This window comes from Bombina bombina, chromosome 3 (assembly GCF_027579735.1).
Source record: "Bombina bombina isolate aBomBom1 chromosome 3, aBomBom1.pri, whole genome shotgun sequence".
In the NCBI taxonomy this organism is placed as follows: Eukaryota; Metazoa; Chordata; class Amphibia; order Anura; family Bombinatoridae; genus Bombina; species Bombina bombina.
The window spans coordinates 1,166,250,569-1,166,276,270 of NC_069501.1; the positions used below are offsets into that span (position 1 = coordinate 1,166,250,569).

Genomic DNA, 25,702 nt, shown 5'->3' on the forward strand with positions numbered 1-25,702 from the left:
TGGGGAAACCACAGGAGGTTTAAAAACAGCATTTAAAACGTTTATTAGACTGAACGTCAATAGGACTGGTTACCTCAATATCCAAAGTAATTAACACTTCTTTAATAAAGAACGCATATACTCTATTTTAAATAAGTAGATTTGTCAGTGTCAATATCTGAGGAAGGATCTTCTGTTTCAGATAGATCCTCATCAGAAGAGGATGAATTATTATGTTGTTGGTCATTTGAAATTTCATCAGCTAAATGAGAAGTTTTAAAAGACCTTTTACGTTTATTAGAAGGTGGAAATGCAGACAAAGCCTTCATAATAGATTCAGAAACAAATTCTTTGAAATTTACAGGTATATCATGCACATTAGAAGTTGAAGGAACTGCAACTGGCAATGTACTATTACTGATAGAAACACTATCTGCATGTAAAAGTTTATCATGACAACTATTACAAATGACATTCGGTGGAATAATTTCTACAATTTTGCAACAAATGCACTTAGCTTTGGTAGAACCGACGTCAGGCAGCAATGTTCCAGCAGAAACTTCAGAGACAGGATCGGATTGGGACATCTTGCTCAATGTAAAAGAAAAAACAACATATAAACATACAAAATTATCTATTTCCTTAAATGACAGTTTCAGGAATGGGAAAAAATGCAAATGCATAGGCCTCTTGATAGAAGAAAGCAGGAGGCAAACATGAATGGGGTATTGAAATAATGAAAAAAATTGGCGCCAAGTATGACGCACAACGTAACGTAAACTTTTTTGGCGCCAAAATTGACCGGAAATGACACACTTGCATCACTAATGACGCCGCAGTGTGAAAAGGTCTCGACGTAAATGTAATTTCCCGCGCCAAAAAAGACGCAATAAAGTCTAACATTTGACGCACCCGCGGGCCTAATACCCGCAAATGCAAAAGTAGTCAAAATTGAAAAAGACTAAACCCCAGGTAAGAAACAAATTTCTTAAAGTGTTTATATTCCCAAATATGAAACTGACAGTCTGCAGAAGGAAATACATGAACCTGACTCATGGCAAATATAAGTACAATACATATATTTAGAACTTTATATAATTTGCATAAAGTGCCAAACCATAGCTGAGAGTGTCTTAAGTAAATGAAAACATACTTACCAAAAGACACCCATCCACATATAGCAGATAGCCAAACCAGTACTAAAACAGTTCTCTAGTAGAGGTAATGGTAAATTGAGAGTATATCGTCGATCTGAAAAGGGAGGTAGGAGATGAATCTCTACGACCAATAACAGAGAACCCATGAAAAAGACCCCCGTTAGGGAAATCATTGTATTCAATAGGTGATACTCCCTTCACGTCCCTCTGACATTCGCTGTACTTTGAGAGGAATCAGGCTTCAACAATGCTGAGAAGCGCATATCAACGTAGAAATCTTAGCACAAACTTACTTCACCACCTTCATAGGAGGCAAAGTTTGTAAAACTGAATTGTGGGTGTGGTGAGGGGTGTATTTATAGGCATTTTGAGGTTTGGGAAACTTTGCCCCTCCTGGTAGGATTGTATATCCCATATGTCACTAGCTCATGGACTCTTGCCAATACATGAAAGAAACCAATTTCATTTGTCTCTTGTCTGTTAAAGACAGGGTCATGGACACTGAATCTATCTGGAAACCTAAAAATGTGACCCTTATCTGAGGAATCAAGAAACTCTTTGGTAAATTGATCCTCCAACCATGTCGTTGAAGAAACAACACTAGTTGATTTGTGTGAGATTCTGCTAAATGAAAAGATTGAGCGAGTATCAAGATATCGTCCAAATAAGGAAACTCTGCAATACCCTGCTCTCGGATAACAGATAGAAGGGCACCGAGAACCTTTGAAAAGATTCTTGGAGCTGTCGCTAGGCCAAATGAAAGAGCGACAAATTGGTAATGCTTGTCTAGAAAAGAGAATCTCAGAAACTGATAGAGGTCCGGATTAATCGGAATATGAAGATATGCATCCTGTAAGTCTATTGTGGACATATAATGCCCTTGCTGAACAAAAGGCAGAATAGTCCTTATAGTCACCATTTTGAAAGTTGGCACTCTTACATAACGATTCAAAATGTTCAGATCCAGAACTGGCCTGAATGAATTTTCTTTCTTTGGGACAATGAATAGATTTGAATAAAACCCCAGACCCTGTTCCTGAAACGGAACTGGTATTGATTACACCTGAAAGCTCCAGGTCTGAAACACACTTCAGAAAAGCCTGAGCCTTTACTGGATTTGCTGGGATGCGTGAGAGAAAAAATCTTCTCACAGGAAGTCTTACTCTGAATCCTATTCAGTACCCTTGAGAGACAATACTCTGAAATCCATTGATTTTGGACAGAATCTGTCCAAATGTTTTAATCTTAATTTGCCCCCTACCATCTGAGCTGGAATGAGGGCCGCACCTTCATGCAGACTTGGGGGCTGGCTTTGGTTTCTTAAACGGTTTGGATTTATGCCAACTTGAAAAAGGTTTCCAATTGGAACCATATTCTTTGGGGGAAGGATTAGGTTTCCGGTTCCTTATTTTGTCGAAAGGAACAAAAATGGTTAGAAGCTTTAGATTTACCCTTAGGTCTTTTATCCTGAGGCAAAAAAAACTCCCTTTCCCCCCAGTGACAGTTGAAATAATCAAATCCAACTGAGAACCAAATAACTTATTACCTTGGAAAGAAAGATAGTAATCTAGACTTAGATACCATGTCAGCGTTCCAATATTTGAACCACAAAGCTCTTCTAGCTAAAATAGCTAAAGGTGTAGATCTAACATCAATTTTGATAATATAAAAAATGGCATCAGAGATAAAATTATTTATGCTGTACTACGTGACCTATGTACATTTATCACATTTATTTGTTATGGTGCTTTCCCATTATTTGAGCGCATTGATCTATTTGATATATATTATATCTTGAGTTGTTTTAACATGTATCATTTTATGCATTTTTTAAGTCTCCAGCATGATAATATTTGGCATATAGCGTTAAACACAAAGGAGGTGTGTACTTTGTTTTAATTACACAGCCAATCAGATTTACCTACCTGCTATTTAAATGTAAATGGTGTAGTGGAACAGGCTATGACTAGGGCTTACCGCTGAAACGCATAAGCCAGGTCTCACTACACCACCTTCTTCTTGAACCGTTGTACCATCCTTATGGATTTTTAAATGGATTCCAATAAAGACAAGTTTGATTTTACAAAGATGGAATGCTTACTTCTTCTGTGATGATCTCTTAAAAAATATAAAACATACTCACCCATAGACACTCATCCACTATCAGTCAAGAAGCAGACAGCTAATCCAGTACCAAAACATACCACCAGAGGTAACGGAATAGGAGTATGACGTAGATCTGTAAAGGGAGGGAGAAGAAGAGTCCCTGCGACCGAATACTCCAAATACATTCCCATAACAAGCACTAAACTTTGAGGGGAACTGGGCTTCAATATGCTCTGAAAGCCCCTTTCACTGAAGAAGTCAAGCACATCATCATACTTCAACCACCTCCAACGGAAGCAAAGTGAAAACTGAGTTATGTGTGAGGTGGGAGGGGTCTTATAGGCTTTTTTGGGTTGGGAAACTTTGCCTCCTCCTGTTAGGAGTGTATGTCCCATATGTAACGGATCGTGGAATCTCACCACCTATATAAAAGAAAACAGCATTTGATCTGTGACCCCCCTGCATGGGCTAGCCATGCACCCATAGGGTGCGATGCATATGATGAACATAACTCATGCGCATCAAAGCGGTTAAGTTTTGCCTCAGACTATTATAACACTATTGTGTTTAGGTTGATTTTTTTTTGCAAAATTTTGTTTTTGGGTTTGGTATCTATTAATCTGGGTTTCCCTTAGTTTTCTCATATAATACTCCTAAATGGTGGCAGCAGAGATAGTTTAGTGTGTGTGACAAAACAGTTTTGGCAATTTTTCTGAATCTAGCACAAATTAGAGTGTTTTGTTAACGCTTGCACCCACTGAACCAAGTCAGACTTCCCTGGAGTGGCTTGGCTGATAATCTGGTTAAAGCTGGAGGGTTGGTTAACCCTCTACACCACAAACTGGTGACGTTACTGGTTAGGTTAATAACCCTTTCTGTCACTGTAACAATTTATGAAAAGATACAAATAATATTAACAAGAACTATCCTAATAATAATAAAGTTTACCTGTGTCCATTTCATCAACACTGTTAAGAAAGTCATCAGGAGTTCTGGGTACACTGTAACTACTCATGCTTAATCCACTATCTGTGCTCTCATCTCTGGAGTGGTATGTGCCACTGTAATTAGGAGAAAAAAAAAAAAAAAAGATTTCAATGCAATGAATTCAACTGTTATGACAGGCTGTAATAAAAAATTACTCTAAATTATTATGCACTCTCATATTTGGAGTTTTATGTGTCACTGCAATAAACATTTTATGGTTACTTAATATAATATAGGCACAGTAAAGTAAAAAAAATGAAATTTATGCTTACCTGATAAGTTTCTTTCTTTCTTGACACGGTGAGTCCACGGATAATCAGAAATTACTATTGGGAATATCACTCCTGGCCAGCAGGAGGAGGCAAAGAGCACCACAGCAAAGCTGTTAAATGGACACTAAACCCAATTTTTTTCTTTTATGATTCAGATAGAGCATGCAATTTTAAGCAACTTTATCATTTACTCCTATTATCAATTTTTCTTCATTCTCTTGCTATCTTTATTTAAAAAAGCAGGAATGTGAAGCATAGGAGCCAGCCCATTTTTAGTTGAAAACCTGGGTTATACTTGCTTATTGATGGGTAAATGTAAGCCTCCAATAAGCAAGCGCTATCCATGGTGCTGAACCTAAAATGGGCTGGCTGTTAAGAGAACGAAGAAAAAATAGGAGTAAATTAGAAAGTTGCTTAAAATTTCATGCTCTATCTGAATCATGAAAGAAAAAAAATTTGGGTTCAGTGTCCCTTTAAGTATCACTTTCCTTCTCACAACCCCCAGTCATTCAACCGAAGGAAAAAGGAGAGAAAGGAAGCAACACAAGGTGCAAAGGTGCCTGAGGTTTATACGACAAAAACCTGTCTGAAAAATACAGGGCGGATCGTGTCAAGAAATAAATAAATTTATCAGGTAAGCATAAATTTTGTTTTTCTTTCTAATGACACGGTGAGTCCACGGATCATCAGTAATTACTATTGGGAATCAATACCCAATCTAGAGGACACAGATGATAAGGGAGGGACAAGACAGGGAACCTAAACACAGAAGGCACCACTGCTTGAAGAACCTTTTTTCCAAAAGAAGCCTCAGCCGAGGCAAAAGAATCAAATTTATAAAAAATTGTATAGAGAGGACCAAGTTGCAGCCTTGCAAATCTGTTCCACAGCAGCTTCATTTTTGAAGGCCCAGGAAGAAGAAACAGCCCTCGTGGAATGAGTCATGATTCTCTCAGGAGGCTGCTGTCCAGCAGTTTCATAGGCCTAACAAATTTTACTCCTCAGCCACAAAGAAAGAGAAGTAGCCGTAGCTTTCTGACCCTTGTGTTTCCCAGAGAAAATGAAAAACAAAGCAGAAGATTGGCGAAAATCCTTAGTCGCCTGTAAATAGTATTTTAACGCACGCACCACATCTAGGTTGTGCAGTAAATGCTCTTTATGAGAAGAAGGGTTAGGACACAAAGGAGGAACAAAGATTTCTTGATTAATATTCCTATCAGAAACCACTTTAGGAAGGAAATTGTCCACTCCTGGAATGTGGATCGCAGATAGACAGTAGTTGTGGGTCTCCGCCCACTGAATAATTTTGGCTACCTCTGTCATGGTCAAGGATCTCAGAGTTCTTCCCTGATGGTTGATGTAAGCCACTTACGTTATGTTGTCCGACTGAAACCTGATAAACTGGGCTGACGCTAACCAAGGCCAGGCCAGAAGAGCATTGAAGTTTGCCCTCAGCTCTAGGAAGTTTATGGGGAGAACTGACTCCTCCCGAGTCCATAAACCCTGAGCCTTTAACGAGCTCCAGACTGCTCCCAATCCCAGCAGGCTGGCATCCGTGGTCACAATCACCCAGGTAGGTCTGCGGAAGCAGGTTCCCTGGGAGAGATGTTCCTGAGACAACCACCACGGAAGAGAATCTCTTGTCGCTTGATCCAGTTCTAATCGCGGAGACAGATCCGCATAATCCCCGTCCCATTGTTTGAGCATGCATAACTGTAGAGGTCTGAGATGCAACCGAGCAAACTGAATGATGTCTATGGCAGCTACCATCAGACCAATTAGCTCCATACATTGGGCCACTGACGGCCGAGGAGAGCACTGAAGGATAAGACAAGAGTCGAAGATCTTTGTTTTTCTGGCCTCTGTCAGAAATATTTTCATTGATAGGGAATCTATTATGGTTCCCAAGAACACTACCCTTGTAGCTGGAATCAAGGAACTCTTTCCCAAAGAGCGTAGAAACGATGGCGGCCAGATACGGCACCACTGCAATGCCCCACAACCGGAGAACCGCCAACAGCACTCCCAGGACCTTCGAGAAAATTCTGGGAGCTGTGGCAAGGCCGAATGGAAGAGTCACAAACTGAAAGTGTTTGTCTAGAAACACGAACCTTAGAAACATGTGATGGTCCCTGTGGATGGGAACATGCAGGTACGCATACTTTAAATCAACTGTTGTCATGAAGTGACCCTCTTGAACCAAGGGAAGAATTAAACAAATAGTTTCCATCTTGAAGGATGGTACTCTGAGGAACTTGTTTAGACTCTTGAGGTCTAAAATCAGTCTGAAAGTTCCCTCTTTTTTGGGAACTATGAACAGATTTGAGTAGAATCCCAGACCCTGTTCCTGCATTGGAACAGGAACTATCACTCCCAGGTCAGAAAGATCCTGGACAGTGTAAGAACGCCTCTCTTTATCTGATCTACAAATAATCTTGAGAGCAGAAACCTGCCCCTGGGAGGAAAGGTCTTGAACTCTAGTTTGTATCCCTGGGACACAACGTCCACCGCCCAGGGATCCGGAACATTCCGAACCCAGGCCTGAGCGAAGAAAGTTTGCCCCCAAAAAGATTCGCTCCCGGATCGGGGGCAGACTCTTCATGCTGATTTTGAGTACCGTATTTTTCGCTCCATAAGACGCACCTGACTATAAGACGCACCTAGTTTTTAGAGGAAAAAAACAAGAAAAAAAATAATAATCTGAATGTAGTTCATAAATTCAGTCTAAAAAATGGCCCACAGATATTCTATATTGACAGAGTAATCAGATATAAAAAACATATCTATGCCATTTGTAGCAAATTCATAATTTATACAAATATATACAGACTTAAAGGGACATTCCTATCCTCACATTATTTAGCATAAGTAGCCCAAACCTTGAAAAAAGCAGTGACAAGTATTTATTTAATACTTTACATACAGTTGTCACATTTTAAGTTTAAATGTGACAACTGTATGAAAAGTATTAAATAACCATTTATTAAAGCGTGTCAGTGTGTATAATAATTTTGGACTGGTATCCATCCACCTAGCTCTGCAAAATTGTATATAGTGGCTTCAGAGTTCAGACTCCTGGAAGACGCTAGCAGAATGGCCCAGGACTTTTTGAAAGCAGTGAAGAGGCACATTTTAATTTGGCTTAGCGTGAAGAACACCCATGCTGTGCCCAAAGCAACTATGGTCACGGCCGTTCCGGAAGCTACACATTGGCCATGTACGGGAGGATGGGAGTGTGGAGACCTAGATGGGCATACTAGCATCTCAGGGCTGGTTAGGTGCCTGCATACTCACCAAGTTTTTGCTTGCACCCGGTAGCTCCACGCCTCCCCCTGAGCCACAGACTGACACCAGCTCTTCCTGTGGCTTCAGACTCCTGGAGGACGCTGGCAGAATGGACCAGAATTTTTTTAAGAAGCAGTAAAGAGGCACTTTTTAATTTGGCTTAGCGTGAGGAACACCCATGCTGTGCCCAAAGCAGCTATGGTCACGGCCGTTCCGGAAGCAACACATTAGCCGTGTACGGGAGGATGGGAGTGTGGAGACCTAGATGGGCACACTATAACCAGCCCTGAGATGCTAGTGTGGCCGTCTAGGTCTCCACACTCCCATCCTCCCGTACACGGCTAATGTGTTGCTTCCGGAACGGCCGTGACCATAGCTGCTTTGGGCACAGCATGGGTGTTTCTCACGCTAAGCCAAATTAAAAAGTGCCTCTTTACTGCTTCTTAAAAAAATTCTGGTCCATTCTGCCAGCGTCCTCCAGGAGTCTGAAGCCACAGGAAGAGCAGGTGTCCTGGGTGTCAGTCTGTGGCTGCTCAGGGGGAGGTGTGGGGCTACCGCGTACAAGCAAAAACTTGCTGAGTATACATGCACCTATAGTGTCTGCGAGTGTGACAGTAGGTGCCAGCAGCCAGTGTCTGTATTGCACTTTATGGAACCACTTACCGTAATCCAAATAGCTTGTACGTCCGAGTGTTTTCCTCCTCTCTCAGGATCCCCAATGCACATACACTAGGCATCACATAGCGCGGGAGTTAGGAGGTGGGCAGGCGGTGAGCAGAGCAAGCAGGATCTCTAACTCCAAGACCGCGGATCAGGCATTTTCACACAGAGTCTAGCCTGTCAGCAATTCCAGGGAGCGGATTGGAGGATCCGTACACACCCACATTCGCTACGTCACTGTATCACTTGCTGCTGCCTCTCACAGCCAAAGTAAGCCGCTCCTCCAGCAAACAAGCACATTTGTCTAACGTAACCGGTACAAGTTCCGGTCAGCTTAAAGCAATTTGCTCAACTGAGAGAGATTAAAGTAGCATAGTAGCAAAATCTCCTTAACCATTACTAGTTTTTCTCTCCTGACACTGTGCGATGTCATTCACTTCATTTTTTTTAATCAAATGCCAGTCACATTCGCTCCATAAGACGCACAGACATTTCCCCTTACTTTTGAAGGGGAAAATAGTGCGTCTTATGGAGCGAAAAATACGGTAATTAACGGGCTTCTTAGATTGTTTCCCCTTGTTCCAAGACTGATTGGACTTCCAGGAAGGCTTGGACTGTTCCTGCTTGGAAGAGGGAGAGGAACGCTTACCTTTAAAGTTTCGAAAGGAACGAAAATTACTCTGACGTCCTTTCTGCTTATTCCTCTTATCCTGAGGAAGGAAATGTCCCTTTCCTCCCGTAATATTTGAAATAATTTCAGCTAAGCCTGGCCCAAACAAGGTCTTACCCTTGTAGGGAATCGCCAAAAGCTTAGACTTAGATGACACATCCGCAGACCAGGACTTCAATCATAAAGCCCTGCGGGCCAGTACAGCAAAGCCAGAAATCTTTGCTCCCAACTTAATGACTTGTAGAGAAGCATCCGTAATAAAGGAATTGGCCAACTTAAGAGCCTTGATCCTATCCTGGATCTCTTCAAGGGGAGTATCTGTATGAATAGATTCAGACAACGCATCAAACCAGTATGCTGCCACGCTGGTGATGGTAGCAATACACACCGCAGGTTGCCATTGTAAACTCTGGTGTACATACATCTTTTTAAGAAACCCTTGCAACTTCTTATCCATAGGATCCTTAAAAGAACAGCTATCCTCTATGGGGATAGTGGTTCTCTTAGCCAAAGTGGAAATTGCCCCTTCCACCTTGGGTACCGTCTGCCAAGACTTCTTGATAGAGTCAGCTATTGGAAACATCTTCTTAAAAATTGGGGATGGAGAAAAAGGGATACCAGGTCTCTCCCATTCCCGAGCAATAATCTCTGTAGCCCGGTCTGGTACAGGACAAACCTCCACCGTGGAAGATGCACCAAAGTATTTGTTTAGCTTACTAGACTTCTTAGGATTGACTACAACAGTCGTGTTGGAGTCATCAAAGGTGGCCAAAACCTCCTTAAGTAACAAACGGAGGTGTTCTAGCTTAAACCTGAAGGATACAGTCTGAGATTTCACCCTCAGATGCTACCGAAGTATCCTTATCCACAGACTTCTGGGAGGGAACATTTAGAATAGCCACGACACTGTCAGAAACCTTACTCACTGATTCTTTACATTTCTTCTTGCACTTTCCCTGCAGCATGGGAAAAGCAGACAGCGAATTAATTACCGCAGAGGATATGTGGGTAGCAATGTCTTGCAAGGTAACTCCAACAGGAGTGTGAGGAAACGCAGGGCACTGCATGTGTGGACATATAAAGCAAAATTGATCAAATTCCTTAAATGACAGTTTCAGGAATGGGAAAAAAATGCCAGTGAACAAGCTTCTAGCAACCAGAAGCAATAAATAATGAGACTTAAATAATGTGGAGACAAAAATGACGCCCATATTTTTTAGCGCCAAAAAAGACGCCCACATTATTTGGCGCCTAAATGCTTTTGGCGCCAAAAATGACGCCACATCCGGAACGCCGACATTTTTGACGCAAAAAAACGTCAAAAAATGACGCAACTTCCGGCGACACGTATGATGCCGGAAACAGAAAAAAAAATTTGCGCCAAAAAAGTCCGCGCCAAGAATGACGCAATAAAATGAAGCATTTTCTGCCCCCGCGAGCCTAACAGCCCACAGGGAAAAAGTCAAATTTTTTAAGGTAAGAAAAAATGATTGAAACAAATGCATTTATCCCAAGTATGAAACCGACTGTCTGAAAATAAGGAATGTTGAACATCCTGAGTCAAGGCAAATAAATGTTTGAATACATATATTTAGAACTTTATAAAAAAGTGCCTAACCATAGCTTAGAGTGTCACAGAAAAACAGAATTTATGTTTACCTGATAAATTACTTTCTCCAACGGTGTGTCCGGTCCACGGCGTCATCCTTACTTGTGGGATATTCTCTTCCCCAACAGGAAATGGCAAAGAGCCCAGCAAAGCTGGTCACATGATCCCTCCTAGGCTCCGCCTACCCCAGTCATTCGACCGACGTTAAGGAGGAATATTTGCATAGGAGAAACCATATGGTACCGTGGTGACTGTAGTTAAAGAAAATAAATTATCAGACCTGATTAAAAAAACCAGGGCGGGCCGTGGACCGGACACACCGTTGGAGAAAGTAATTTATCAGGTAAACATAAATTCTGTTTTCTCCAACATAGGTGTGTCCGGTCCACGGCGTCATCCTTACTTGTGGGAACCAATACCAAAGCTTTAGGACACGGATGAAGGGAGGGAGCAAATCAGGTCACCTAAATGGAAGGCACCACGGTTTGCAAAACCTTTCTCCCAAAAATAGCCTCAGAAGAAGCAAAAGTATCAAACTTGTAAAATTTGGTAAAAGTGTGCAGTGAAGACCAAGTCGCTGCCCTACATATCTGATCAACAGAAGCCTCGTTCTAGAAGGCCCATGTGGAAGCCACAGCCCTAGTGGAATGAGCTGTGATTCTTTCGGGAGGCTGCCGTCCGGCAGTCTCGTAAGCCAATCTGATGATGCTTTTAATCCAAAAAGAGAGAGAGGTAGAAGTTGCTTTTTGACCTCTCCTTTTACCGGAATAAACAACAAACAAGGAAGATGTTTGTCTAAAATCCTTTGTAGCTTCTAAATAGAATTTTAGAGCGCGAACAACATCCAAATTGTGCAACAAACGTTCCTTCTTTGAAACTGGTTTCGGACACAGAGAAGGTACGATAATCTCCTGGTTAATGTTTTTGTTAGAAACAACTTTTGGAAGAAAACCAGGTTTAGTACGTAAAACCACCTTATCTGCATGGAACACCAGATAAGGAGGAGAACACTGCAGAGCAGATAATTCTGAAACTCTTCTAGCAGAAGAAATTGCAACTAAAAACAAAACTTTCCAAGATAATAACTTAATATCAACGGAATGTAAGGGTTCAAACGGAACCCCCTGAAGAACTGAAAGAACTAAATTGAGACTCCAAGGAGGAGTCAAAGGTTTGTAAACAGGCTTAATTCTAACCAGAGCCTGAACAAAGGCTTGAACATCTGGCACAGCTGCCAGCTTTTTGTGAAGTAACACAGACAAGGCAGAAATCTGTCCCTTCAGGGAACTTGCAGATAATCCTTTTTCCAATCCTTCTTGAAGGAAGGATAGAATCTTAGGAATCTTAACCTTGTCCCAAGGGAATCCTTTAGATTCACACCAACAGATATATTTTTTCCAAATTTTGTGGTAAATCTTTCTAGTTACAGGCTTTCTGGCCTGAACAAGAGTATCGATAACAGAATCTGAGAACCCTCGCTTCGATAAGATCAAGCGTTCAATCTCCAAGCAGTCAGCTGGAGTGAAACCAGGTTCGGATGTTCGAACGGACCCTGAACAAGAAGGTCTCGTCTCAAAGGTAGCTTCCAAGGTGGAGCCGATGACATATTCACCAGATCTGCATACCAAGTCCTGCGTGGCCACGCAGGAGCTATCAAGATCACCGACGCCCTCTCCTGATTGATCCTGGCTACCAGCCTGGGGATGAGAGGAAACGGCGGGAACACATAAGCTAGTTTGAAGGTTCAAGGTGCTACTAGTGCATCCACTAGAGCCGCCTTGGGATCCCTGGATCTGGACCCGTAGCAAGGAACTTTGAAGTTCTGACGAGAGGCCATCAGATCCATGTCTGGAATGCCCCACAGCTGAGTGACTTGGGCAAAGATTTCCGGATGGAGTTCCCACTCCCCCGGATGCAATGTCTGACGACTCAGAAAATCCGCTTCCCAATTTTCCACTCCTGGGATGTGGATAGCGGACAGGTGGCAGGAGTGAGACTCCGCCCATAGAATGATTTTGGTCACTTCTTCCATCGCTAGGGAACTCCTTGTTCCCCCCTGATGGTTGATGTACGCAACAGTTGTCATGTTGTCTGATTGAAACCGTATGAACTTGGCCCTCGCTAGCTGAGGCCAAGCCTTGAGAGCATTGAATATCGCTCTCAGTTCCAGAATATTTATCGGTAGAAGAGATTCTTCCCGAGACCAAAGACCCTGAGCTTTCAGGGATCCCCAGACCGCGCCCCAGCCCATCAGACTGGCGTCGGTCGTGACAATGACCCACTCTGGTCTGCGGAATGTCATCCCTTGTGACAGGTTGTCCAGGGACAGCCACCAACGGAGTGAGTCTCTGGTCCTCTGATTTACTTGTATCTTCGGAGACAAGTCTGTATAATCCCCATTCCACTGACTGAGCATGCACAGTTGTAATGGTCTTAGATGAATGCGCGCAAAAGGAACTATGTCCATTGCCGCTACCATCAACCCGATCACTTCCATGCACTGAGCTATGGAAGGAAGAGGAACGGAATGAAGTATCCGACAAGAGTCTAGAAGCTTTGTTTTTCTGGCCTCTGTCAGAAATATCCTCATTTCTAAGGAGTCTATTATTGTTCCCAAGAAGGGAACCCTTGTTGACGGAGATAGAGAACTCTTTTCCACGTTCACTTTCCATCCGTGAGATCTGAGAAAGGCCAGGACTATGTCCGTGTGAGCCTTTGCTTGAGGAAGGGACGACGCTTGAATCAGAATGTCGTCCAAATAAGGTACTACAGCAATGCCCCTTGGTCTTAGCACAGCTAGAAGGGACCCTAGTACCTTTGTGAAAATCCTTGGAGCAGTGGCTAATCCGAAAGGAAGCGCCACGAACTGGTAATGCTTGTCCAGGAATGCGAACCTTAGGAACCGATGATGTAGATACGCATCCTTTAAATCCACCGTGGTCATGAATTGACCTTCCTGGATGGAAGGAAGAATAGTTCGAATGGTTTCCATCTTGAACGATGGAACCTTGAGAAACTTGTTTAAGATCTTGAGATCTAAGATTGGTCTGAACGTTCCCTCTTTTTTGGGAACTATGAACAGATTGGAGTAGAACCCCATCCCTTGTTCTCTTAATGGAACAGGATGAATCACTCCCATTTTTAACAGGTCTTCTACACAATGTAAGAATGCCTGTCTTTTTATGTGGTCTGAAGACAACTGAGACCTGTGGAACCTCCCCCTTGGGGGAAGCCCCTTGAATTCCAGAAGATAACCTTGGGAGACTATTTCTAGCGCCCAAGGATCCAGAACATCTCTTGCCCAAGCCTGAGCGAAGAGAGAGAGTCTGCCCCCCACCAGATCCGGTCCCGGATCGGGGGCCAACATTTCATGCTGTCTTGGTAGCAGTGGCAGGTTTCTTGGCCTGCTTTCCCTTGTTCCAGCCTTGCATTGGTCTCCAAGCTGGCTTGGCTTGAGAAGTATTACCCTCTTGCTTAGAGGACGTAGCACTTTGGGCTGGTCCGTTTCTACGAAAGGGACGAAAATTAGGTTTATTTTTTGCCTTGAAAGGCCGATCCTGAGGAAGGGCGTGGCCCTTACCCCCAGTGATATCAGAGATAATCTCTTTCAAGTCAGGGCCAAACAGCGTTTTCCCCTTGAAAGGAATGTTAAGTAGCTTGTTCTTGGAAGACGCATCAGCCGACCAAGATTTCAACCAAAGCGCTCTGCGCGCCACAATAGCAAACCCAGAATTCTTAGCCGCTAACCTAGCCAATTGCAAAGTGGCGTCTAGGGTAAAAGAATTAGCCAATTTGAGAGCATTGATTCTGTCCATAATCTCCTCATAAGGAGGAGAATCACTATCGACCGCCTTTATCAGCTCATCGAACCAGAAACATGCGGCTGTAGCGACAGGGACAACGCATGAAATTGGTTGTAGAAGGTAACCCTGCTGAACAAACATCTTTTTAAGCAAACCTTCTAATTTTTTATCCATAGGATCTTTGAAAGCACAACTATCCTCTATGGGTATAGTGGTGCGTTTGTTTAAAGTGGAAACCGCTCCCTCGACCTTGGGGACTGTCTGCCATAAGTCCTTTCTGGGGTCGACCATAGGAAACAATTTTTTAAATATGGGGGGAGGGACGAAAGGAATACCGGGCCTTTCCCATTCTTTATTAACAATGTCCGCCACCCGCTTGGGTATAGGAAAAGCTTCTGGGAGCCCCGGCACCTCTAGGAACTTGTCCATTTTACATAGTTTCTCTGGGATGACCAACTTGTCACAATCATCCAGAGTGGATAATACCTCCTTAAGCAGAATGCGGAGATGTTCCAACTTAAATTTAAATGTAATCACATCAGGTTCAGCATGTTGAGAAATGTTCCCTGAATCAGTAATTTCTCCCTCAGACAAAACCTCCCTGGCCCCATCAGACTGGGTTAGGGGCCCTTCAGAAACATTATTATCAGCGTCGTCATGCTCTTCAGTATCTAAAACAGAGCAGTCGCGCTTACGCTGATAAGTGTTCATTTTGGCTAAAATGTTTTTGACAGAATTATCCATTACAGCCGTTAATTGTTGCATAGTAAGGAGTATTGGCGCGCTAGATGTACTAGGGGCCTCCTGAGTGGGCAAGACTCGTGTAGACGAAGGAGGGAATGATGCAGTACCATGCTTACTCCCCTCACTTGAGGAATCATCTTGGGCATCATTGTCATTGTCACATAAATCACATTTATTTAAATGAATAGGAATTCTGGCTTCCCCACATTCAGAACACAGTCTATCTGGTAGTTCAGACATGTTAAACAGGCATAAACTTGATAACAAAGTACAAAAAACGTTTTAAAATAAAACCGTTACTGTCACTTTAAATTTTAAACTGAACACACTTTATTACTGCAATTGCGAAAAAACATGAAGGAATTGTTCAAAATTCACCAAATTTTCACCACAGTGTCTTAAAGCCTTAAAAGTATTGCACACCAAATTTGGAAGCTTTAACCCTTAAAATAACGGAACCGGAGCCGTTTTGAACTTTAACCCCTTTACAGTCCCTGGTATCTGCTTTGCTGAGACCCAACCAAGCCCAAAGGGGAATACGATACCAAATGACGCCTTCAGAAAGTCTTTTCTAAGTATCAGAGCTCCTCTCACATGCGACTGCATGCCATGCCTCTCAAAAACAAGTGCGCAACACCGGCGCGAAAATGAGGCTCTGCCTATGCTTTGGGAAAGCCCCTAAAGAATAAGGTGTCTAAAACAGTGCCTGCCGATATTATTATATCAAAATACCCAAATAAAATGATTCCTCAAGGCTAAATATGTGTTAATAATGAATCGATTTAGCCCAGAAAAAGTCTACAGTCTTAATAAGCCCTTGTGAAGCCCTTATTTACGATCGTAATAAACATGGCTTACCGGATCCCATAGGGAAAATGACAGCTTCCAGCATTACATCGTCTTGTTAGAATGTGTCATACCTCAAGCAGCAAGAGACTGCTCACTGTTCCCCCAACTGAAGTTAATTGCTCTCAACAGTCCTGTGTGGAACAGCCATGGATTTTAGTGACGGTTGCTAAAATCATTTTCCTCATACAAACAGAAATCTTCATCTCTTTTCTGTTTCTGAGTAAATAGTACATACCAGCACTATTTCAAAATAACAAACTCTTGATTGAATAATAAAAACTACAGTTAAACACTAAAAAACTCTAAGCCATCTCCGTGGAGATGTTGCCTGTACAACGGCAAAGAGAATGACTGGGGTAGGCGGAGCCTAGGAGGGATCATGTGACCAGCTTTGCTGGGCTCTTTGCCATTTCCTGTTGGGGAAGAGAATATCCCACAAGTAAGGATGACGCCGTGGACCGGACACACCTATGTTGGAGAAATAAGCTTACTTACTTACCCCAGGACACTCATCTACATGTTGTAGAAAGCCAAACCAGTACTGAAACGAAAATCAGCAGAGGTAATGGTATATATATATATAAGAGTATATCGTCTATCTGAAAAGGGAGGTAAGAGATGAATCTCTACGACCGATAACAGAGAACCTATGAAATAGACCCCGTAGAAGGAGATCATTGCATTCAAATAGGCAATACTCTCCTCACATCCCTCTGACATTCACTGCACGCTGAGAGGAAAACCGGGCTCCAACCTGCTGCGGAGCGCATATCAACGTAGAATCTAGCACAAACTTACTTCACCACCTCCATAGGAGGCAAAGTTTGTAAAACTGAATTGTGGGTGTGGTGAGGGGTGTATTTGTAGGCATTTTAAGGTTTGGGAAACTTTGCCCCTCCTGGTAGGAATGTATATCCCATACGTCACTAGCTCATGGACTCTTGCTAATTACATGAAAGAAAGTACTACTGATTCCATCCACCAAGTCCGGAACAAAACCGGAGTAACAACTGAGCCTCTCAATAAAAGTCTTTAGTCCCCAGTGCCTGCTTACGCTGCCTACCTCAATCCTATTAACCCTAAATAGGATTAATAGTATTCCACGTCACATACAGACTTAACTGTTGAAGTGTCATTTTCCTGAACCCAGAAAATAAAATGAGGCACTTACCTGAACTTAGATCTGCCCGGCAGCAGGTTTGAGAGGGTATCCTCCATCACATGGACCTGTGGAAAAAAAGGAAGACTGAATAATCCTACTCAGGCTTCAAAGATAGGGCAGCAACAACTGTTTGGGAGGCGCAGTGAGGATTATACCCCACAAGTTCCCAAATGCTTAAAAGCCACCACTGCTCTACTGAAAAGACTGATTGAGCAAACCTGCTCTGCTTCAAAACAATAAAATCTGGATTGAAGAAATTTCTTTCAGACACCTAAACTTTACCACCTCCTTGCAACACAGGCAAATAGAATGACTGGGGTTGTGGGAAGGGAAGTGATACTTAACAGTTTTGCTTTGGTGCTCTTTGCCTCCTCCTCCTGGCCAGGAGTGATATTCCCAACAGTAATTGATGATTCCGTGGACTCACCATGTCATTAGAAAGAAACATTAATTCAGATAGAGAAGGCAATTTTAAACAATTCTCCAATTTACTTTTATTATCAAATTTGTATTGTTCCCTTGGTATCCTTTGTTGAAGAATAAATATAGGTAGGCTAATAGGAATTTAGGAGCATGCACATCTTTACCAATCTATGGCAGCAGTGTTTGCAACAACGTTTATTTGGTATAAACCTTAGGTAGGCTGATATAAGCTCAGGAGGATGCACGTGTCTAAATATATGGCAGCAATGTTTGCAACTATGTATAACATTGATATAAACACTGTTGCAAACACTTCTGCCAAATGGCTAAAAAAAAGGTGCACGCTCTTAAGCTCACCTTGGATTACTCTTTATCAAAGGGTACCAAGAGAACTACATTTAAAGGGACAGTCTAGTCCCAAATAAACTTTCAGGATTTAGACAGAGCATGTAATTTTAAACAACTTTCCAATGTACTTTTATCACAAATTTTGCTTTGTTCTCTTGGTATTCTTAGTTGAAAGGTAAACCTAGGAGGTTCAGATGCTAATTTCTTAGACCTTGAAGGCCGCCTCTTATCTGAATGCATTTTGACAGTTTTTCAACACTAGAGGGTGTCCGTTCATGTGTGTCATATAGATAACTGTGCACACACACGTGGAGTTACCTAGGAGTCAGCACTGATTGGCTAAAATGCAAATCTGTCAAAAGAACTGAAATAAGGGGGCAGATTGCAAAGGCTTAGATACAAGGTAATCACAGAGGTAAAAAGTATATTAATATAACTGTGTTGGTTATGCAAAACTAGGGAATGGGCAATAAAGGGATTATCTATCTTTTCAAACAATAACCATTCTGGAGCAGACTGTCCTTTTAAGAAAGAAAGTAAATTGGAAATGTGTTAAAAATTGCATGCTCTATCCAATCCATTAAAGTTTAATTTTTACTTTGCCGTCCTTTACATGCTTTCATGATGGTGATAGTCCACAAGATCATCAAGACAGGAGGAGGCAAAAATATCCCTACAATCCAGAGCTTTGCTCCACCTACACTCCCAGTAATGCTTTATCTGCCCTCCAGTTATACACATAGCCAAGCAGAGAAGAAAACTAGAAATGCAGGAAAGGAGCATTGTAAGGCAGATTAAGTGCAAAACACAACCTGTAATGTATAATGTAAGCATTTGGGAAGTGCAAATATGAAATGGGACAGTTACTGTAAAATGTACTCCCATTTAATGTATTACAAATGATCTGGTTTACCTGCTAGAGTGTATTAAATTGATCCCAAAAAGCTTCTTTAGTTCTATTTTGTCATTTGAAATAGCTGCTTCTGCCTGTTGTATCCCCACCTATACTTAAAAAAATTCAATACTTAAAAGGGACACTCAATTTAAATAAGACTTATTCAGATATAGCATGTCATTTTAAACAACTTTCCAATTTAAAACAACAAAATGTGCACAGTATTTTTATATTAATACACTTTTTGAGTCACTAGCTCCTACTGAGCATGTGTTCACAGAATATACATATATGCATTTGTGATTGGCTGATGGCTGTCACGTGATACAGGACAAGTGGAAAAAGACATAACTTTGAAATTTGTGAGAAAATTTGAAAATATGTGTGTGGTTATAAAGAGTGATTAAGGGGACATTAAACACAAATTGTAAGCTGTATAACAGTGTACTTTAATATCTGAGAAGAATTTTGCAATTAATTTATTTCATGGTGGTGAGAGTTCATGATCCTTACACTTGGGAATTACTCTTCTCTACCACTAGGAGGAAGCAAAAATTCCAAAACCCCAAGAGCTTTATAGAACCCCTTCCACCTCACACATACCTCAGTCTAACGTATAGCCAAGTAAGTAAGGTTTAAAAAAAAAAAAAAAAAATATGAGTCAAACAAGGAGCAAGGAAAGCAGATGTGCAGAAAAAAAAAAAAAAAAAAAAAAAAAAAAAAAAAAACATGGGAAAAAAACAAGGGTAAGGTCTTATTGACTCTCACCATCATGAAAGAAATGAATCAGGTAAGCCTAAATTAGGTTCTCTTTCATACAGGTGGTGAGAGTCCACAATCCTTACTCTTGGGAACTAATACCAAAGCTGTGGAGTCCACAAGTTTAACAAAGGGAGAGATGTAAAAACATCTTGTTTCACCGAGAAAATAAATCCAAAACCCCAATAAATTTCTTTTTTTTTTAATGCACTTAAAATAAGTAAAAACATAATTTATGCTTACCTGATAAATTTATTTCTCTTGTGATGTCGAGTCCACGGATTCATCCTTACTTGTGGGATATTCTCCTCCCCTACAGGAAGTGGCAGAGAGAGCACCCACAGCAGAGCTGCCTATATAGCTCCCCCCTTAGCTCCACCCCCCCAGTCATTCGACCGAAGGCTAGGAAGAAAAAGGAGAAACTATAGGGTGCAGTGGTGACTGAAAGTTTAAAAATAAAAATATATATATATGCCTGTCTTAATAAACAGGGCGGGCCGTGGACTCGATACATCACAAGAGAAATAAATTTATCAGGAAAGCATAAATTATGTTTTCTCTTGTAAGAAGTATCGAGTCCACGGATTCATCCTTACTTGTGGGATACCAATACCAAAGCTTTAGGACACGGATGAAGGGAGGGACAAGACAGGGACCTTAAACGGAAGGCACCACTGCTTGTAGAACCTTTCTCCCAAAAATAGCCTCCGAAGAAGCAAAAGTATCAAATTTGTGAAATTTGGAAAAAGTATGAAACGAAGACCAAGTCGCCGCATTACAAATCTGTTGAACAGAAGCCTCATTTTTAAAAGCCATGTGGAAGCCACAGCTCTAGTAGAATGAGCAGAAATTCTTTCAGGAGACTGTTGGCCAGCAGTCTCATAAGCCAAACGGATGATGCTTTTCAGCCAAAAGGAAAGAGAGGTAGCCTTAGCCTTCTGACCTCTCCGCTTACCAGAATAAACAACAAACAATGAAGATGTTTGATGGAAATCTTTAGTTGCTTGTAAGTAGAACTTTAAAGCACGAACCACATCAAGATTGTGCAACAGACGTTCCTTCTTTGAAGAAGGATTAGGACACAGTGAAGGAACAACAATCTCTTGATTGATATTCTTATAAGAAACAACCTTAGGAAGAAACCCAGGTTTGGTACGCAAAACCACCTTATCTGCATGGAAAATAAGATAAGGGGAATCACACTGTAAAGCATATAGCTCAGAAACTCTTCGAGCCGAAGAGATAGCTATAAAAACAAAACTTTCCAAGATAGAAGCTTAATATCCATGGAATGCATAGGTTCAAACGGAACCCCTTGAAGAACTTTAAGAACTAAATTTAGGCTCCATGGCGGAGCAACAGGTTTAAATACAGGCTTGATTCTGACCAAAGCCTGACTAAATGCTTGAACGTCTGGGACATCTGCCAGACGTTTGTGTAGAAGAATAGACAAAGCAGATATTTGTCCTTATAAGGAACTAGCTGATAATCCCTTCTCCAAACCTTCTTGGAGAAAAGACAATATTCTAGGAATGCTAATCTTACTCCACGCGTAACCTTTGGATTCACACCAATAAAGATATTTGCGCCAAATCTTATGATAGATCTTCCTGGTGACAGGCTTTGTAGCCTGAATCAGGGTATCAATGACCGACTCAGAGAAACCACGCTTTGATAGAATCAGGCGTTCAATCTCCAAGCAGTCAGACGCAGAGAAATTAGATTTGGATGCGTGAACAGACCTTGGATTAGAAGGTCCCGCCTCATTGGCAGAGTCCATGGTAGAACCGAGGACATGTCCACTAGGTCTGCATACCAAGTCCTGCGTGGCCACGCAGGTGCTATCAGAATCACCGAAGCTCTCTCCTGCTTGATTCTGGCAACCAGACGTAGAAGGAGAGGAAATACATAGGCCAGATTGAAGGACCAAGGCACTGCTAGAGCATCTATCAGTACCGCCTTGGGATCCCGGGACCTGGACCCGTAACGAGAAAGTTTGTCATTCTGACGGGACGCCATCAAATCCAATTCTGGTGTGCCCCATAGCTGAATCAGCTGGGCAAATACCTCCGGATGGAGTTCCCACTCCCCCAGATGAAAAGTCTAACGACTTAGGAAATCCGCCTCCCAGTTCTCTACTCCTGGGATGTGGATTGCTGAGAGATGGCAAGAGTAATCCTCTGCCCATCGGATTATTTTGGTTACCTCCATCATCGCTAGAGAACTCCTTGTTCCTCCTTGATGATTGATATAAGCTACAGTCGTGATGTTGTCCGTCTGAAACCTGATGAATTTGGCCGCAGCAAGCTGAGGCCACGCCTGAAGCGCATTGAATGTCGCTCTCAGTTCTAGAATATTTATCGGAAGAAGAGATTCCTCCCGAGACCATAAGCCCTGTGCTTTCAGGGAGTTCCAGACTGCATCCCAGCCTAGCAGCCTGGTATCTGTCGTTACAATGAGACACTCTGGCCTGCGGAAACACATTCCCTGAGACAGGTGGTCCTGAGACAACCACCAGAGAAGAGAATCTCTGGTCTCCTGGTCCAGATGCAGTTGAGGAGACAAATCTGCATAATCCCCATTCCACTGTTTGAGCATGCATAGATGTAGTGGTCTGAGGTGTAGGCAGGCAAAAGGAACTATGTCCATTGCCGCTACCATGAGTCCGATTACCTCCATATACTGAGCCACTGATGGCCGAGGAATGGAATTAATAGCTCGGCAAGTGGTTAAGAGCTTTGATTTTCTGACCGCCATCAGAAATATTTTCATTTCTATCGAGTCTATCAGAGTCCCTAGGAAGGAAACTCTTATAAGAGGGAAGAGAGAACTCTTTTTTTATGTTCACCGTCCACCCGTGAGATCTCAGAAAAGCCAACACAATGTCCGTGTGAGACTTGGATAGCTGGAAAGTTGACGCCTGAAATAAGATGTCTAGATAAGGCGCCACTGCTATGCCCCGTGGTCGTAGAACAGTCAAAAGGGACCCTAGCACCCTTGTGAAAATTCTGTGAATAGGGATGTGTAGATAAGCATCCTTTAAGTCCACGGTGGTCATATATTGACCCTCCTAGATCAGAGGTAGAATAGACCGAATAGTCTCCATCTTGAATGATGGAACTTTGAGGAACTTGTTTAGAATGTTGAGATCCAAGATTGATCTGAAAGTTCCCTCTTTTTTGGAAACCACAAACAGGTTTGAGTAAAAACCTAGCCCCTGTTCCTCTTTTGGGACTGGGCGGATCACCCCCATGGTATGTAGGTCTTCTACACAGCGTAAGAACGCCTCTCCCTTTGTCTGTTTACAGACAATCGAGAAATGTGAAAAGTCCCCTTTGGAAGAGAGCCTTTGAATTCTAGAAAATATCCCTGGGACACAATTTCTAAAACCCAGGGATCGTGAACATCTCTTGCCCAAGCCTGAGCGAAGAGAGAGAGTCTGCCCCCTACTAGATCCGGTCCTGGATCGGGGGCTACCCCTTCATGCTGTCTTAAGAGGCAGCTGCAGGCTTCTTGGCCTGTTTACCCTTGTTCCAAGCCTGGTTAGGTCTCCAGACTGACTTGGATTGGGCAAAATTCCCCTCTTGCTTTGCAGCAGAGGAAGATGAAGCGGGACCACTCTTGAAATTCCAAAAGGAACGAAAATTATTTTGTTTGGTCCTCATCTTATTTGATCTATCCTGAGGGAGGGCATGACCTTTCCCTACAGTGATGCCTGAAATAATCTCTTTCAGTTCAGGCCCGAATAGGGTCTTTCCTTTGAAAGGGATGTTCAAAAGTTTAGTTTTAGATGACACATCAGCAGACCAGGATTTAAGCCAAAAATGGCAAAACTGAATTCTTTGCCGCTAATTTAGCCACTTGAAAAGCGGCATCTGTAATAAATGAATTAGCCAATTTAAGGGCCTTAATTCTGTCCAAAATTTCTTCTAATGGAGTCTCCATCTGAAGAGCCTCAAACCAGAAAGCAGCTGCAGTAGTTGCAGGAACAATGCACGCAATAGGTTGAAGAAGAAAACCTTGATGAACAAAAATTTTCTTCAGGAGACCCTCTAATTTTTTATCCACAGGATCTTTGAAAGCACAACTGACTTCAATAGGTATAGTTGTACGCTTAGACAGAGTAGAAATAGCTCCCTCCACGTTAGGAACTGTCTGCCACGAGTCCCGCATGGTGTCAGATATGGGAAACATTTTCTTAAAAACAGGAGGGGGAATGAATGGAATACCTGGTCTATCCCACTCCTTAGCAATAATATTCACAATCCTCTAGGGACTGGAAAAAAACATCAGTGTAAACAGGAACCTCTAAGTATTTATCCATCTTACACAATTTCTCTGGGACCACTATAGGGTCACAATCATCTAGAGCCGCTAATACCTCCCTGAGCAATAAGCGGAGGTGTTCAAGCTTAAATTTAAAGGCCGTCATATCAGAATCTGTCTGAGGAAGCGTCTTTCCTGAATCAGAAATTTCTCCCTCAGATAACAAATCCCTCACCCCTACCTCAGAGCATTGTGAGGGCACATCAGATACGGCTACTAAAGCGTCAGACTGCTCAGCATTTTTCCTTAACCCAGAGCTGTCCCGCTTTCCTTGAAAACCAGGCAGTCAGGATAAAACCTCTGTGAGGGTTGTATCCATAACTGTGGCCATGTCTTGTAAAATAAATGAATTTGACGCACTAGAGGTACTTGGCGTCCCTTGAGCGGGCGTTACTGGTTGTGACACTTGGGGAGAGCTAGATGCTAAACCCTGAAGGAAGGGCCCCTGAAGTAGAAGGTCCTTCCTCAGAGGTAGTCTCCACTGAGGTAGAGACAACATTTCCACTAGATCTGCATACCAGATCCTGCGAGGCCAGACCGGAGCCATTAGATTTACAGACGCTCTCTCCTGCTTGATCTGAGCAATGACTTGTGGAAGGAGAGCAAACTGAGGAAACATATGTCAACCTGAAGTTCCAAGGAACTGCAAGAGCATCTATCAGAAAGGCCTGAGGATCTCTCGACCTCGAACTGTAGTTTGGAAGCTTGGCGTTCTATAGCGAGATGCCATCAGATCCAATTCCGGTAACCCCCATTTGGTTGTTATACTGGAGAACACTTCCGGATTAAGTTCACACTCCCCAGGATGAAAAGTCTGTCTGCTCAGGAAATTCGCTTCCCAATTGTCCACCCCTGGGACGTGGATGGCAGACAGGCAGCAATTGTGAGCCTCCACCCACTGAATGATTCGTGGCACCTCCTTCATGGCTAAGGAACTCCGAGTCCCCCCCCCCTGGTGGTTGATGTAAGCCACTGAGGTTATGTTGTCCGACTGGAACCTGATAAACCAGGCTAAAGCCAGTTGAGGCCAATCCATCAAGGCATTGAAGATCACTCCTCTCCAAAATGTTTAAGGGGAGAGCAGATTCCTCCTGTGACCAAAAGCCCTGCGCCTTTAACGAGTCCCAGACTGCTCCCCAGTCCTTCAGGCTGGCGTCCATGGTCACTATAACCCATGAGGGTCTCCGAAAGCATGTCCCCTGGGCCAGATGTTTCTAAGACAGCCATCACAGTAGAGAGTCTCTTGTCGATTGATCCAGAACTATTCTCTGAGACAGGTCTGCATAATCCCCGTTCCATTGTCTGAGCATACATAACTGAAGCACTCTCAAATGGAATTGAGCAAAGAGGGACTATGTCCATGGAAGCTACCATCAGACCAACTACCTCCATACATTGGGTCACTGATGGCCGTACGGCTGATTGTAGTGCTAGGCAAGAGAAAAGAATCTTGTCTCTTCTGACCTCCGTCAGAAATGTTTTCATTGAAAGGGAGTCTATAATGGTTTCTAAGAAGACCACCCTTGTAGCCGGAATAAGGGAACTTTTTTCAAAATTCACCTACCATCCATGGGCACAAAGAAAAGACAACAAGATCTCTGTGTGAGATTTAGCTAGTTGAAAAGATGGCGCCTGAACCAGAATGTCATCCAGATAAGGTGCCACTGC

General features: G+C 42.6%; 1 protein-coding gene across 1 annotated transcript in view; it reads right to left on the reverse strand.

The window, feature by feature from the left end:
- Nucleotides 1-25,702, reverse strand: part of YAP1 (Yes1 associated transcriptional regulator) — a 473,031-nt gene that overhangs the window by 94,980 nt on the left and 352,349 nt on the right. The window contains exon 7 of the mRNA XM_053705585.1: nt 4,191-4,303. Coding sequence (XP_053561560.1) covers nt 4,191-4,303 — 113 coding nt within the window. The remainder of the gene's footprint in view (nt 1-4,190; nt 4,304-25,702) is intronic.